This window comes from Agelaius phoeniceus, chromosome 3, assembly GCF_051311805.1.
Source record: "Agelaius phoeniceus isolate bAgePho1 chromosome 3, bAgePho1.hap1, whole genome shotgun sequence".
NCBI lineage: Eukaryota > Metazoa > Chordata > Aves > Passeriformes > Icteridae > Agelaius > Agelaius phoeniceus.
In genome coordinates, this window is record NC_135267.1 from 57,473,479 (window position 1) to 57,491,254 (window position 17,776).

Sequence of the window (17,776 nt, forward strand, 5' to 3'; positions counted from 1 at the left end):
TGTGTATACACTTAAATGCGTGTTTTTGTGTATATTGAGCACCAAAGAATTATTATAAGGTTGGATGTGTCTGTGTCAGTGTACATGAATTTGTATACAATTGTATATTCTCTGGCAACCTGTCCATCATCCAGAATCTCTCTCTCTTCACCTTCTTTCTTAATGCCCTCTATAACCTTTGAAGTGTTGATGTAACTTCTTTTTAATTGCATTATTTACAGTTCTTGTAGGTGCAAGTAAACATGAAAAATATCTGGTCTAACTATGAATGTAATTTAAAAGAAAAACAAAACAAAAACCAAAAACCCGCACCAAACAAACAAAACCAAAACCCCAAAACAGTGGGGAAAAAAGCCTTTATAATTGTGGTGTTATCTAAATTATTGATTGTTTTAAACTTTTTTGAGGATTTTATGAGATTGGACAAATGACATTTGTGTGTGTGCATCCATTTTGATTGTTTTTGTCAGAATAAAGGCTTGTATGATCTAGTTCAGTCTGCATATTAAGGAGAGATGAGCTCACTTGTCCTGTTCAGAACATGGCTGAAAGCTCTGCCTAAAAAAAACTATGTAGGAAATGGAAAAAAAAATAATCTACTTGTCTTCAAAACAGTGTAGTTGGTCTGAGAGCTGAGCTGATACCAGTAGGAAACAGATTTAGCCAAGTTTGAACAGTTCTGTTATCTAACTTTCGTATTGCACTAAAATTTAATTTGAAATAAAGGGAAAGTTTGCTTAATTTCAGAATCTCCAGGGTAGCTGATAACTTAAATGGACAAGACTCCACGTTTCTGTGAGAAAGTATGGAGTATTTAAGAATTTGTGTTACAACAGGAGGGATACTAGAAAAACAGGGGTGAAGCTAACCTAAAAATAATAGTAATAATAATAATAGTAGTAGTAGTAGTAATAAAAACAATAATATCCATTTTTGCCTCTGTGAAGTTTCATGAGATTCTACTAAAGAGATGTATGTGGTGAATTTCCTAGCAAAGAATTTTCAATATTTTAAAAATTTTTGCTATGATTATTTACAAACTAAATTAAATTATTCAATTTTAAATCGCCTCCATCTAGTCCTTCTTTCAGTTCTCCTCTAATTTGGATTTTGCTTCAAATTCTGCACAAAGGAAATGGTATTTGTAAAATGTTCTGGTTAGGCTGAGATTTGAAGTACTTTGTTTTCATGTTAGAATATTTATTCTTTTATAAATCTTTGATAAATTATTTCATACTTTTGATCTTGTTGGTAAAAAAAGTTTGAACTCAATTATGAAGCAAAAAGTTTACATTTTAAAACATCACCTCTTTCAAGAAAATTATATAAATATGTTCTACTTGTAGAATTAATAATCAATGGAGTTACCAGCTGGGGAGGGACCCAGCTCTAAGTCCACCTTAATAATAGTTAAACTGGAAATGCAGATGGATAACACAGTAATAGCAACCCTGATTTTCTGAAAATAGATTTAATGTCTGCAGTGCACAAATGAATATGTGATTGTAATGAAGGGAGGGAAAAAAGAAGAATTTTAAAAACAACTGTAGAAGCAAGGCTTGGGCTTTTTGCCTTTAAAACAACACAAGTGAAAGCTGCACAGAAATAGAGAGATGCAGTTGTCACATGGCCCAATCATAATTAGTCCTACTTACACCTTCTGGGCAAGGTTGGGTGGTCTGGGGTGGGGCACAAGTTCTGTTTGTCCACACCTGTAAAGATGGGACAGAGGAGGGTGGAATTTCTCTCTTTGGATGCTGTTCCTTAATCTATTTCTGAGCATAGGCTTGAAACCCTTGAAAAGATGTAACCTCAAGCTGGGGAACAGAATATGCTCTAATGGGGAAGGCTCAGAATCCCCACACGGATTCTCAGACCTTCTTCAGTTGGGTAGGGTTGTCCACAGATTGGAGTTAAAGCCCACTGAGATCTGGGAGATTGATCTGTGAAATGGGATGTTTTAGAGACTTTTCCAGTAAGCCTCTGAAATGATCCACTAAGCATGTGCAAATACCAACTTTCAAAGGCTTTAAGCACAGCCAAAGCAGAATAAAAGACGAATCTGTCTTGCCAGGTTTCAGGTTTTGGCTCAGAAGCTGGGAATAATGCAAATCTTCTTCAAACAGTCAAGAGATAATTAAAACTTATTCTTATCCAATCCATTTCCTGACAAAATGCATCTTTTTATAAAAAGTAGAATTTTACTTAATTATTCTAAAAATAGCAGTTTGAGATATTGCAGGAGGGATAAAACTAAAGCTCAATTATGTGCGTGGCAGAGAAACAAAAGACGTAAAATAAAATTGTACAGTGTAGTTTTTTAAGGACCTTTAACAATAAACTTTATTCCACCTAAACTGGAACACACTGCATTTACTAGAAAGCAGTCTTTAATAAATAGCTGCAGAAACTCAGAAGTATTAATTACTCCTTCAGAGATTTCTTTTAAACTTTTTTTTAGTGCAGGAAAGCACATACTGAACCTGAACCTGCTTCTGATTAAGTCAGTGAAAGCAGGACTCTGATAAACATTTAGTTTGACAAAATGAATTCAAGATGTTGGAATTATTTTGTCCATTTTACTAAGCATTTTTCCTGAATCCTGCATTCACTGGAAGATAAGATTTTACTAAGTCTGTTACATCTTCCTGAGAAGTCTTTAGGCTAAAGGTAAACTAAATATATCCAGAAAAGTGAATTGAATTATATGTGTTACACAGAAGGCAACATGTGCACTTCTGTAAATAAATCACATAGGGATATATTAAAATAATCCCTGTACTTGTTCACACAGGATGGAGCACCCAGGATAATACAATGTATACACATGGTTTTGTGAAAATTTTATTGGTTTGGATATCCTTTTTATTCTGAATGGACTACCAATAAGTACAAGATGTCTTTTACTCCAGCAGAAAAAATGTCTATTTGTGAAGGCACTATTTAAAAATACTTTTAGTTAATTAACTCGCCATGTCTGTGGATGGGATGTCTTTTTTGTTACAGAAAATAAATTAGGATGATAAAAATACTTCTCTGCACAGAAGCTTTTGTGCTTGTTTGGAACAAAACATACTCATTTTACAAAGTTTGATTGGTTATATTCTTTGCCAAGAAAATGAGAGTTAGTGGACTTTGTTTTCTGATGAAAAAAAGATCCGATTTGATTAAGAAAACCTGATTCATTTGACTGTGAAAAGTACTTAAAATGGATACTTCTTAAAAAGACTAGGTAGGTGAACCAGTGATTTTGCTTCTAAAATGCTGCTGAAGTGTTTGCATCTGTGGCAATGAGGTATGTCTGTCTGAAAAGAAATTGTTGTAACTTTCTTGCAAACCAAGGGGAAAAACACACGTGTGGACTTTCTAAGCTGGAACTGCCCATTGGGTATCTGTGTGCTGATCATACTTCAAGAGGAAATCATGATATTTAAAACTGCCAAGTGAACACGTGGGGAGCATTACGCTGTGTATGCGATGAAACACACATTGTTTATTTTGTGTAGCATTCTTCTGCTCCCTTAAATACATACAAGATGGAAACCCATAGACTTTTTTTAACCTTTAGCTGTTTGACTTGTACAGAAACTGCTAAACAAAACCTGGCAGACTTGTAAACAACCTGAGTTCATTTTATTTCATCTAACACTGATCACATTTCCAGTAGACAACAAATAAAATGCACTGCTGACAGATGTGTAGAAATGTATATACAATTAGATGAAGAAATTGTGTTCAATGCAGTTCAAATCTCATCTTATGCCTTTTCATTTCCTTGAATATGGCTGTAAAATCCCTACCTGCTGATGCATGGCCAGCAGCAATATCAGTTTTTTCCTGCTCATTCAGAGTGCTTCTGGGCAGGCTATCCTACCAATGGCTTAGCCAGAGCATCTTATTGTTGACTGTGTAAATGGGATTTACTTGAGTAAATGGGATTCTTTGCTTCATGTGGCTTTGGGTAAAGCTTCCATTTATTTTCCCAGTTGAGATATAGTATTTCCTTCATTTTCTCAAATATATTCAAGACATAAAGCTCTGAATCTCTGTCTTGGGTTAAATTAATGTAATGTGAGGGATTAAATCATCCAGGAGATCAGCAGAATTAGGAGTATAAAAGCCAGATAATTTCATTTTCTGGAGGGGAAAAAATCCAGTTTCAGCCAGCAGACCCATATTTGATGGAAAGGTACTGGGGTTTTGTTTGTTTTTCCACAGAGCAGGATCTGTGGAGCACAGAAGATAGGCAGTTTCAAAGTGAAACTTGAAATAAATTCTTATGATGTTGGGTATTGCCCTTAATGATTTGCCATTGATTGTCCTGGTCAGAATATGAATACCTGGGAGCTATTGTTGTTACTGAACCATTCCAACTGTTCATCTCTTTCCTCTCCATCTCAGCCTTCTGCCATGTAATAGGGCTTTCACATCCTCTGTAAGTCAATCTCTCTGTTGGCCTTTGGAGTACACATATGGTAAATCATTCTCTTGTTACACATGGGCTGGCAACTTTGCACATATATAGGAAAATTGTTTCTCCGGGGGAAAAAATCTGTGTAATTAATATATAAATGAAGAAGGAGTGGGCGAGCACAGACTGCAAATTGGATTGCAATTACCAGTCTAACAAGAAATGTTCCTTGTCTGCTCTGTCTTTGAGAAAGGCAGATCTGTTGTCACTGCATGAAAGACATCTACAGGCCTCCAGTGTATCTGTGAGGCTGGAATTCATGGCAGCCTAAATCCACCTGAAATTTTGCAAGCTTCCCAGAAATTACACAGAAGAAAACAACTATCAAGAGTTCCAAGAAGAGCAGACACATTTGTAGGAGTGAAGAATTTTCCAGATGTACACGAAAGTTCTGTTCATTCCCTTGTATGGGCTGTTCCTGTAATTCAGCGTGGATGCAGTAACTGCTGGTGGTTGGAATACAGACAATGAGAGTTAGAAGTTCTGTTTCAGCTTTCTTATGCACAAACTCTGTGGTGTGTTTCAGGGGAAGTTTCTTAAGCCCGTGTCACTTCATAATATATAAAAGAAATACCTAAAAAAGATAATGGCCCTGTTGATGTTAACTACTTTCCTAGGTTTGGTAAAAAGCAAAGATGTCAAAGGGACCTGCACTGATTTGTTAATCTGGATGCATTGCAAACCCTCCATATTAAAAAAAAAAAAGTTATTATAGAAAAAGCAGATTATTTTAGACACTATCACAATGCATTAATACTGCCACCTTGTTTTTTAACAGGTCTATGGAAATGCAGGATCTAGCCAGTCCTCATAACCTTGTTGGAAGTAGTGATGCACCAGGTAGTTCCAAATTGGATAAATCTAATCTCAGTAGCACTTCAGTCACAACAAATGGAACAGGAGGTAAGTATAAGACACAGCTGGCACAGAGAAAGTTTTGGCTAGTTTTTAGTCGTAGGCATTTTTACCATCGTTTCAAGAATAACTGTACACCTGTTTATAAATCCAGCAAGAATGATGAAAAATTGACAGTCATACAAGTGTAAAGTTCTAATTCCAACATCACTTCTTTGATTTGCACCAACTAAAGTAAGAGGCAGAACTGAAACAAGGTGCAAAGTTGAAATAAGGAAAATTTTTGAATGCTTGATTTGGACACAGCATTACATTTGCTTATACCTGTTGGTAACTTACAAAATGAATTGTATTTTCAGTGTCATATTTCCTTGATGAGTAATAATTTACTCTTATACCCTGAGTTACTTGCATTTATGTTAAATTAAAATCACTATCAAGAGTAATTAGACTTAGGAAATATGGAAGGTTTTTTTGCTGATGAATTTCATTTCTTGGGAGGTAATGAAAGTTTGTAATAAAGGGATTGTTTGTTTTCCTCAGCAGTAACTGGTCACTACAGTATCACCTACTGCTGTAGGTGATACTGTAGTAGTGCCATGCAACTACAATATAGATATTCCTATGCTTGCAGATAACCAATCCTACCATAGCAGTGGGGGGCAGGGTGCCACATTCTGAGGTGCAGTCCATGAATGTGACACCATGGAAATGAGTCAAGCTAGAGTTCCTTCTTTACAGTTTATACATTACTGTCTATTTTAACAGTTGGTACTAAGAAAAATTTTTTTGGTTTGTTCTTTCTGGCCACAAGGTACAGCATTTTATTCACTTACTCTATTTAAATAAAAGTCTGTCAATGTTAATAACAAGTGGATGTGCCTGGGAGGGTAACTGAGCTCTGCAAAGAAGGGATGAACCATATTTTTAAACAGAATCCTTATTCCAGCATAAAAAGAAGAGAAAACGTCAAGCATGCTATTAAAGAACACTAGTAACTGGATGCCTCTATGTTATACGATGTGCATAAGTAAACCAGTTAAAATAATACTGATAAAACCAATACAGTTAAAAGGCTTGACTTAAAGTGCCAAAACACTGCTTTGCCTTGAAGACTATTCATTTACACTGAACAGACATTGGGAGAATGAACTGTTGTACCATTGCTGTTCTCAGGAGACAACATGACTGTGTTAAATACTGCAGACTGGTTGCTGAGTTGCAGTACTCCCTCCTCTGCAACAAGTATGAGAGAGCCTGGTACAGTGCATGCGTGTGTGGTGTGTCCCCATGACTGCTGTGTGACATCTCTCTCCATTTGCTCTGGTCTTCTCTTATGCAGTTTGAACTCACTTCTCATGGGGTTCCCCCTCACCCCGAGCATTTTTCCCCTACCCTTTCTCAAAGGCTTTTCCCACAGCCAGAAAACTGTTAGGAAGTTGCTACAAGCAGTTATCTTACAATGCTCTGAAAGTCATTTGATGAGCAAGGAGAATTTAACCCGCTTATAATTAGCTTAGCTGTCTACATGCTCTGAGTGACTGGGATTGTCTCGTGGTGTTCAGCATTGCTGGGAAGTGCCAGTAGTCGGCATTGGTGGAAATCAGACCGATGGAATTTTCACAGAATGCCCATTTGCTTTTCTTTTGTTTTTAAGTAAAAGATTACATGATTGCCTGAGCTCAAGTCAAGGTTGACAGTATTGTTCTTACTCCTACTAAGGCTTTCATTATTAATCAAAGCTTATGTCTAATGTGCTGCCACATGTAACTTGCCACTTTACAAAATTTTGGCCAAATTTTCCAAGCTGTTTTCATTTATGAGTTTCCTGACATGTATTATTAATTGTCAGAAGTTGTAAGGATTAATAATAACTCTGTATGTGACATCGTTACATTACATATGGGATTAATCATAGATGTAAACATGCCTCACTAGGTTTCTAGTCATTACAAATGTGCTTAAGTTGTGCAGGTTTGTACTAAAGTTAGGAAGACTTCAAAAACTTGTCCTTTTAAAAAATCCCTCAGAATCAGCTTGCCATTCATAAAACATATATGCAAAGAAAATTTACCAAAAAAAAAAAAGTTGACTTGAGCACAAAAGATCATTTGCACTAGAATAAGTTTTTCCATGTGAATGCTGCTGCTGAATTACAAGATTTTAAGTTTAAGGAAGACTGAGATAACTTAAACTGTCACCTCTTTTAACTGTTCAGCATGTTCAGGTAAATGTGGAAGGTAACAATTAAAGTACTAATTATGAGTAGTGAGGAAATACAATGTGTTAGATTTTCCATAGGCAGTAGACTATTTAGAATTGTGCTTCTGGTTGAGTATATTCCCAGGAAAACCCTTAAGGCCTGCTAAAAGAAAGAGGAAAGTCATTCCTATGACAAGCTGCGTGGTTTATTGTTCTACACGAGCTTTTAAAATCAGATTTGTTTGCTGTAACTTCAGTTGCACTTTCTTGTCCTCCTTCATGCATAGTATTAGCACCTCTTGCCCCTAAAACTCTGCATTAGTTTTCAGTCCTTAACATAGAGGAATGCTTTAGAGAAAATAAAAAAGTGGTCACAGAATAGCAGTCATTTTGATCTGCTAAGTCCTTTCATCAAGGTCTGTTGTAGAAGCTGTTGCTTGTTGGGAGCTGTATTCTGAGTTAGCCTTAAAATAATGAAGTTTGGATGAGATCCCTGGAGGCCATTTGGGCCAAGAACTGCTCAGAGCAGAGCCAACATCACTGTTAGATCACGTCGCTCAAGGCAGCATTGAATTTTCCTCCTACATCTAATTGGATTTTTCCCTTAGTGCAGCTTGTGTCTGTTCCCACCTGTTGTTTCCCAGGGCACCTTTTGAGGTGAGTGTGCCTTTGTTCTTTATCATCTTTGCACCTTCCCATTAGATAGCTGCAGGCAGCAATTAGCTCTCCCCTCAGCCTCCTCTTCCTGGGACAGAACAAGCCCAGCTTCTTGGGTCTCCTTGTACACCACGTGCCCCAGCACCTGATGATGTTTGTAGCTCTGCTCTGTCACTGTGTTGTCATGGTCTAAGCCCAGTTGGCAACTAAGCAGCATGCAGCTGCTTGCTCCATCCCATCTGAAAGCAGAACATGGGCAGTCTTCACTGCTAGCAACACTCAAATGTATTTCCAGTTAGAGGTTGCTTTTTATTTTATTTTCACTCTTTTAATACATTAAACAAAAAAAAAAATTAGTTCTCTTAAACTGATGTTAGAATATTTTCTTTTTCCTTAGTTAGCTTTATGCTTTTTCTCTTCTATATTTAATGACATACAGCATAAAGAAAAATAGGTAGTAGTAAAAATTTCCAGCTACACTGAGAAAGGACCTTGATGAATTCCTTACTGTCATGAAATCTGAATGCAAAAAAGCAGAACTGTTTAAAGTCAAGCACATATAAAAACAATTTCTATAGGTATTTTCCAACAAAACTCAGTGCCAATATAATGTTTTTCCTCAAGTTAAGTATAGGAGAGAGTTTCTTTTATTTTAGATTATTTTCTTGACAGGGAAAGAAAAAAGATTGTGTCTATTCATGCTGATGGCAGTGCAGTGCAGCTGGCATTGACCAGAATTTAGACACAATTCTAAAGTAAACATTTCAATTAATGACTGACGTTTTTGTTAAATATAACAGTTAAACACATACTGTCTTCTTGGATGCAGTACTGAACATTTGTGGCTGACTATGTATAATAGTGAAATACCTTCTTAGGCAGAAAGAGATAAAGGTACTAAAAAGTACTTTTTTTTCTTGTAGGTAGATGTCCAGACTTTGCAGAAGTGCATAGAGGCATCCGTATGTAGTAATCAGCAAATAAATTAATTTACATACTTTTGATACTTCAGGCAACCATACACGTTCCATGTGACTGAGAGGTTTAATGGAAACCATCATTTTGTGACAAATGGCCCTTGAACTTTTTCTTGATATGTGTTTTATTGATATGATGAAAATAAAATCACATCCTTCTCAAATAATTATAGAAATGGGAATGACTCATTACTCTATTGCTCTTAAGAATTACTTTTTTTCATTTTGGGTTGTTTTTGTCACAGCTTATTTTTTTTTTTAATTGAAAAGATAATAGCTAGCAAAATGAGGAGTGCATAACAGCTTGCAAAAACGTGGCTAAAATTCTTCCCTAATGATTCCATATTGAATTAATATCCCACTGCTTGCAGGGAGACTATTTAGTAGTTTTAACTACTATTTATGGTAGTTTTATGAAAGAGAAACAATAATGAAAATAAGTTTACATTCAAAAGACACACATTCAAAAATCTTTTAATCTGAGACAGCAGATGGAAAGATACAACTGTATGACTGAAACCAGAAGGTGCTACTTGGTTTGTTTGGCACCGGTAATGCTGCAGGGCACTCTAGCAGTCACAGAGACAAATGCATCCCAATTTCTCCTGCTTGATCCAAACAGGTGTCCCTCTGACTTCAGCCCAGGTCACTTGTACAGTTGTAGGCATCAACAGCATCCCATGTGACTTCCTGAAGTAAGATCCACTGGGCAGTGTGAGTGCAAATGAGATGTGATTTTGTTGGAGAGGTAGCTCACACAGGGCTTGTCACAGGCAGCTTTACTGGTAGCTGTGCAATTTCTAATGAACAGCTCATGGTGCTCACAGACACAGGGCAGAATAAAATGGGTCTGTAGGTGTTGTCCTGAACATTTTTCCCATGAGGAAACTAAATCCTTTATTTATCTCATGCACTGCCTTTTCCTCTGCAGACTGTATGAGGGTTGGTGGGCTTGAGGGCAGCTCAGGTCATACTTGGAATCAGCCTCTGGAAGCACCTCTCTGTCTCAGTTAAACATAAAGGGAGATCAGTGGGCACTTTTTATACGCTTGATTTAGGTGACTTGAATCCGTGCCACAGTTTTTAAATACATTGCCAGCTCAGGACATGAAATTCCCCCCTTTCCCTTGCTGTTGCCAGTGCAGTCAAACGTGGCTGCAGTGATGTTGACAGATGAGAGCTTTGGTCAGCTTAGCTGAGACCTCTCAGAGGCATCAGGTAACGAGCTGGCAGAGAACGCCTCTCCTTGGCCTATGTTAGACCTGCTAGGGGGCTCTGCCAGGCTGGCTGTCACAGCAAAGGCTTCTTCACAAATCCCAGGCTGTGCCCTTGGAATTTGGATACCTGGCAGGCCACTGTGGTGGTTACTTGTGCAGGTCTTCATTGCCTCTTCACTCTGTGGCCCTGGGCACCAGCCTGTGATATCTAGAAGCATGTGATGAGTGTCCATGCCCAGCCCTTCATGAAGAAATTGTGTTAATATGTTGAGGCCTCCACATTTGCCAGTCAGACAGGCTAATAGGAGCTGCAGCACATTCTCTACTGCTGTTTCTTACCACATCAACTGGATAGATGGTTCCCAAATTCCATTACAAAAATCCATGCCAAATGCTCTGTCCAGGTAACATACTTAATTACAGAAATCTGTATTGCTTCTGTGGTGCTTTTTGTGCTTTCAGTTACAGCTTGGTAAGACTGCATGATGATCCCTAAGAAATAAATTTGAGTTCAGAGTAGACTAAACTGTTTGGTAACCTCTGATTAAGAAGCTGACTTGTCATGGCTGTCATTTGTGTCCTACTCTAGTTCTTTGGCTTTTTTTTCTTTCAAACTTCTCTCTTCAGTTATGAAAAATTGCTTGTTGGTGGCCTAACTCAAAAAGACCCCCACAGACTGCAAAAGGGGAAGGGGAAAGGTAACATGCTGGCACTGTGAAAGTAATTTCCTTTTGTATTTTCATGAAACTGTATTATAATTGTTTTACTTGTCAGGCAAAACTATTTTTGTTATGTGCTACATCCCTTGACAGCTAATGTTTCCTTCCTCTATGCTACTCTTAGGATATTGTTAGAATCAATCAAATTTATGGTGAAATCTCCCCCAAAGATATTCCAGTTGATAAAACCAACAGCTGGATGAATGCACAGGTACAGAGCTGTGTAGATAAATGGGCATTCCTGTCAGATTCCTGTCAATTGTCTCGGTATGGTGCTAGAGCAAAGGTTGAAGCTGTTGCACGTGGGCTTGTTTGAGCTGGACTACCACTAGTGAGACTGGCATGAGGACTCCAGTACAAATCTAGAAGTAAAATCTCATGTCTACTTATTCTTCTATGTAGTGTCTCTTCTTGCAGTCAAAACAGAACCCATGAACAACAGTGAAACAGCAACAACAACTGGAGATGCATCGCTTGACACTTTTACTGGGTCAGGTAAAGCCATAATAAAATGATGTTTTGTTAGATGCACATTAATGCAGCATTTAATAACCATCACTAATGAACATTTGCATGGAAGCAATCTTTACAAAGCTACTATAAAATATTATAGTATTTTATACCTAATAATAATAATAGTACAAATAATAATAGATTTTTCATTTTTGTGAAACTCAGCAATTTATGTGAGGTGTGATCGTAAAGAATGCCTAATAATGATGCCTTAGACCACTGGTATTTGCAAAAGCCTCAAAATAATACTGTTATTATGGTACTGTAGATCTTTTTTCTCAGCATTAGTCTTGTATGATATTAGGGGAAAAAATGGGATTGTATTTGTAACAGCCATGCTAATTGGAGCAGTTTCAAATCTTAAGGTTTATACCTCAGTGTTAATCCTTTTATTCCTATTAGCAGTGTGTTACTTTAAACACTGACCAGATTGCCATGTTAGTCTCTTTCCACTGAGATGAGCTACTTTCTTTCCAAGAAAATGGTTTTACTTTAAAGAATAATAGGATTCAATTACTTCTCAAAAAAATCAAACAGTGATTTAAGTAGAAATTATTAAAATGTGATGAACTGTGGAAAAGTACAGATAATCAGCCTTCTAATCATTAAGTTGCATCCTGCTAATAATAATATTAAAAAGGAGAGGAGGAAGACAAAGTTTTGCATCTGGAAATAAGAGTTCAGTAATGGCCTGACTGAAACAAAACACCAAAGCCATGAATCACCACTCCACACTGATGCTACGGTTACTTTGGTAGACTTAGGTAGTCAAGCCTTATTTAAAATATTTTGGAAATCACAATGTTTCTGTGTAATTAATATTTTTAATCAGGTTTTGGAATTGTCTTTTAGCCATCAGTTAAACCCAAAAGTTAATTATTCAGAAAAGTATTTATAACTAATTTAGTGTCTGAAGAAAAGGTATTTTGTGAGTTTTAAAGTATTTACGATTTCTGATTAGAAAATTTTGATTTTGATTTTCATTGTTCTCATTATAATTATACTGAGAGGAACCTCAGCCTAAAGGCTAAAAAGTTCCATAAAAATTAAACAGTCTGGGCAAATATTTAGCTTTTCTTTTTTGCTCTGTTTTCACTCAATGCTAAAAATTTATTAGTAATTATTACAGATCATAAAATATCCAATTCTGTATAGGATTTTTTCATTGTTGGTGATGTTTTATCGGCTTCTGCCATGTATTTAAGGCAGCTGAGTTTTATTCTATGGCTAAGGCAATATTGGAGTGCCAAGAATTGCAGCCTTCAGCTCAGGTTTAGATAACTAAGTAACAGCTTGATTTCCCCAGGTGCCACTCAGCCATCAGCTTCCACTGACTTCAAAAGAAGTCTTGAGATCTCTACACTTTGGATGTTTGGAAAGTTGGTGCCTCAAAAAAAAAAAAAAAAAAGATCTAAAAAAAGGCAGGAATTTGAGCCTTGCATAATCCTTTTTTGCCTGTTAGCCACCTGCGTACTCAAAAGAAATACGAACCTGATTCTCAGTTTAGTGCACAAACTCAAGCAGTAAATGAGTACAGTCATTCTCAGTGGGAAATCAATAGTCTGCCTGTCTGGGTGATGTGCAGTCTTCATCATCAGAGCGAGACGCAGAGCTGCCCTGATAATGCACTCGGCCTTTCATAAAGATTGAATGTGTTACTTCTGTGCTTGCCTTTTACTTGTACTCCAAAATCAGACCATTTTTTCCCTCTAATTTTATGGGAGAAGTGTTAAAGAGCAGTAGAAACTTAGCAACACTAGGATTTCTCTGTGTTTTTAGTCTAACTGGTTAGTTGGGAAGTTTAGTGGGTTGCCAAAACCAGTAAATGCTGACTAGTAGACAGATGTTGTTTCAAACGAGTCACCTGTGACTGAAAATTGTGTAGCAGAGCCCAACACTGAGCACTGAGGGACATATATGTGTTATATATGTGTTACTCCCAACCATGGCAAAGTCATGATGCCAGCACTTCTCTGTATTTTACGAAATGAGCCTTTTCAGAAGGCTATGAAAAGTGAACTCCTGGTGCTGAGATGCATGTGAGAGTCTGCCATGCAGAAATCCTCTCCTTCAAACACTCTACCCATTAAAATTGATTTTCCCTGCTCCAAGAGCAGTCAAAACACGTGACCTGTCCTGGAACTGAGCAGAAGGCTCAACAAGCCATGTGGGGTGTAAAGCAGTCATCTTTGTCCCTAATGACCACTGTAAGTGATGGTCAAAGAGATTGTGTCAGGTATAGGACAGAAGAGACAGATTAGACTCCACAGAAAACTGCTTCTGTGAACTGTTGATTGAAAAGATAAAGCACACAGATCTCTTGAATTTAGAGTGGCAGCTCTCCTGGGATTGGCAAGGCCCTGTTCAGAGGTGCAGCCCATGAGTTGCAGCTCATGCTCAGGGCCCTGTTCCGCTGTGCTGGAGAGCTGCCCCTGGGAGATCCTGTGCCTCTGGGCATGGGTTAGCCAGGTGAGCAGTCCCATTGTGCACCCCCCTTCCTCCTCCTCCTCCTTCTTCAAAGAGCAGCAGTTGGTAATTAGTGTCCTCAGTTTGCAGCTCTGTGATTCTGCAGCACGCTCCCACTGGGGTGGGCATTCACAGGGCTGGGAGAGGTGCACAGCCCTTAACTGAGAGTTCCATGCACTGAGAATTTGTTGCAGCTGCTGTACTGTAATACTGTGTATATATTGCTTGCAACTGTGGATTGATTGAGAACTGTTTTATCATTTTAGTGGAGTGGAGAGAGAGGTATTTGATGGTCTCATTGTTTTTACTTAGTATTTATTACACACAGGGTATAGAATACAGTGTATAGGTATAGAAAACAATTTCTGAAGGCTATGAAGGTGAACTTAAGGAATGTCACTGCTGTTTGACCTACATTTGGTTCCTTTGTGCATAGAAATAGTGATGTTACTTAAATGAGGTCCTTTTAACCTAACCTTTTTGCACAGAATTTTTCAGATACATAATGAAAATATACAAAACTCCAGCCCATATTAATATACTGAACCGAACACATGCTATTAAAACAGCTAATGATCATTTAAATCCTCCACAACCACCTTGGCCATTTGAACTAAGAGAGTAACTGGTAAGAGCTGGCTGTCAGCTTGCCCCCTCTGTGAAACAACATTAATGGGAACTGGAGAGATCAAGGGTCTTATACCTGCCCTGAAGGGCATTCCTCTGGTAATTTCAAGTACTGAGGTCCTAAGAATATTTGAGTTTTTCAGAGAAGAAACAATTTTGGGTTTTTTTTGTTTTGTTTTTTAACATAAACACCACAAAAGAGCATTTAGCCCCGTTCATATAATGCCTATATAAAGGACCACAAAACCCATAAGACCCTGCCTCCACCAGCTCCTCCACTGCCAGCAGTCCTCAGAGAAGGGATGTCAGGAGGGTATCCAGCAGCCAAAGTTGTTAAAGTTTGATAACCCTTAGAATTAGCAGTTTCATCTGTGAGAATACAGGTGTGGTCTGCAGGCTCCACTCGGTCACAGTGTTCTCTTCTGATAGGCCTTACACCCTGAAATGTTTCTCAAACATCTCTGTTTGTAGTGGACAAATTGCAGGGACAAGCTACAGATAAACAGTGAAAAGAATGGATTTTTTAGTCTTGCCTCTTTCTCTTCCTTACAACTGGATCATCAGGGAAAACTGGGTATAAAAACAAGGAAATTTAAAACCAGACACATTCCAAAAGTATTTTATTTTCTTGTCTGAATTTTAAAAATAAGGTATATGCAGAAAGAATGAAAAGGCAGGCAGGACAGTTTTTGCTGAAAATTATTAGGTTTTGATAGCTCAAGTGATTTAAATTTATAGTAATTAATTTTTTTTTGCAGTTTACATAAGGTGGAGTGGCATGGTAAATGTGCTTTAAGCAAAGTGATTAATTGATTGATCTCTCATCCAGCAAATGATGGGACAAAAAGTGAAGAAATATGGCTAAAATGATCCAATAAGCCGATAATGGATCACAAAAGTTCCTTGCCCTGAGAACCACCAAGGTCACTCTCCTGCTATTGCTTGTCTTTAGAAAGGTCACAGAGCTACAACAGGGAAGATTAATTACTCATCAACCCTGAAATAACCAAGAGCATTCTTTGGAGTTCTATGAACCAGTTACATTGATAGAAACAGCTATAGGTTTGTCTGACTCTGGGAATAGCTGCCTGCACATGTAGCAGATTGCTCTAAACCACAGAAAGGCATTCTCAAAAAACCCCTCAAAAACAATATCCACACACAATGAAATTTATCAGATTTCCATTACAGGCAAACCCTCAATAACTTTTCAACCAGCGACTCTTTTATGAAATCTAATGGCACATGTTTTAAAAGTCATTATCCAATTCTTTACTTTCAAGCCACACTTAACTGCACATTTTAGAAAGAAGTTAATTGTTTTTCTTCTACTGTATTTTCCTTTTAAGTTCCACACATTCTAAATGCATTTGAACTATCTTTAAAAATATGAAGTTCTCTGTGTGTTCAAAGCAGTAGATCTGAGAGACATTAATTAGGGCTGGATGTAGAAATGTATCATGTTTCATAAAATAGTTAGGAACCTAAACCTATTTGTCACTTATAAAATTCAGAATGTTCATTTCTACTACCATTATGAATAACTCAGGAAGAGGGTACACTTTGAAGTACAACTATGATTGATTAGACTAAAGAAATTCCAGTGCTTCATTGTGTACTACTTTAATCTTTTGAAAAGTGAATGAACAGCAGATGGCCTAATAAAGACACTCTGTATGTTTGCCCAGTATGGATTTGCTCTGAAGGGATTGGTTCAACACTTTAGAGTACATATATTTGGAATACATTTGTCTTAGTCAAGACAGATGGCTAAAGGAAAGGGAAACTTCCAAACACTTGGAATTAATCCAGTGTGAGCGCTGCTTCTGGATGAAATTTTAATGGGTTATGACTATTGTTCTGTTAGCTTTCTTGGAGAATGCAGCTGTGAATAGTAAAGATACACACCATTTGGATGGCTACTGAACAGGACTGTATGCATACTTTAGAATAAAAATGCTGTTGTTAGGGGTTATATTCTAATTGTCCTCTTTTTAAAGAATGGTAGTTGCTTTCTAGTGCTCAATCCAGTATCTTCCATCACCTAAGCTAACTAAAATTAGTCACAACCATATAAAACATGGTTTTCCTAAATTGAGCTTCTTGTTAATGTGAGACTATAAAGGTATGTGTATGTTACTTCAATCCCATGAAATATGTTAGATCCCAAGATTCATTTTAACTACCCCTTTTAATACAACTTGCAAATTTGAAAGATCTACAGTGTGTGGTGATGTATGAAATACATGCCTCTGCAATATACTCAGAAATGTGTAAGTCAAGTTGAGAAAGCGTGACACACCCATGCTAACTAAAGAGTTCTGCACAACAGCAAAAGATTTGGAAGTTTTTAATTTTTTTTTTAAGATATTGTGGTTCTGGTGACATCCGCTTCCTTGAAAAGCTGTCCATTTCAATAGGCTTCTCTGTTATAATGTTTCTGCTTTAGTTCACACTGTGTGGCTGTGTGGGTCTCATGGTGTTTCTAACTGCTGTACTCTTGTTTTCTGTTTTGCAGTAATAACAAGTAGTGGCTACAGTCCCAGATCAGCGCACCAGTACTCTCCACAGATATATCCCTCCAAGTTAGTGTCTGCACCTCTTCTAGTCTTTCATAGACCTTGGCTGTGGGCAGTTTTGTGGTTTGTTGCAAACAAGTGTTCAGCAGGAGAAACAGAGAAAAAGGAAAATTCTTAAGCCACGGTACTGGCTCCGGTACTGGCTCCCTCTCCAACTTTTTTTTCCTCGTGTGTCTACAGAGTAAGATCCTGCTTCGTGCAGTATTGCTGCACAAGAAACACCCTTGAATATCAGCACACAAACAGAAGTAAAATAATCAGACTGTTGAATTCTCAGACATCAGCATTTTAACAGCATGTGCAGGGAATATATACAGATATATTTTGGAGAAGTCAGTTTATATATAGAAATCACAATTGCATGCACAAGTTGCATACTGGGGGGTAACCCTGTCCCTGACCCTTCCAAGGCCAGCATTGCCAAACGCTTCCAAACATTCCACAATCATGAACCACCCTTTCCTTGTCCCTCTCCGATATCATAAGATTTAAA

The 17,776-nt window shown here is 37.6% G+C and overlaps 1 protein-coding gene across 4 annotated transcripts in view; it reads left to right on the forward strand.

Annotated features, from left to right (window-relative positions):
- The window catches only part of EYA4 (EYA transcriptional coactivator and phosphatase 4), a 140,621-nt gene that overhangs the window by 90,249 nt on the left and 32,596 nt on the right, over window positions 1-17,776 (forward strand). For 3 of the 4 annotated variants that reach the window (XM_077175343.1, XM_077175344.1, XM_077175345.1), the window contains exons 4-6: window positions 5,250-5,374; window positions 11,501-11,593; window positions 17,223-17,289. In XM_077175343.1, the coding sequence (XP_077031458.1) occupies window positions 5,250-5,374; window positions 11,501-11,593; window positions 17,223-17,289 (285 nt within the window). Of the gene's footprint in view, window positions 1-5,249; window positions 5,375-6,502; window positions 6,587-11,500; window positions 11,594-17,222; window positions 17,290-17,776 lie in introns of all 4 variants that reach the window. The other variant, XM_077175346.1, reaches the window with a different exon arrangement.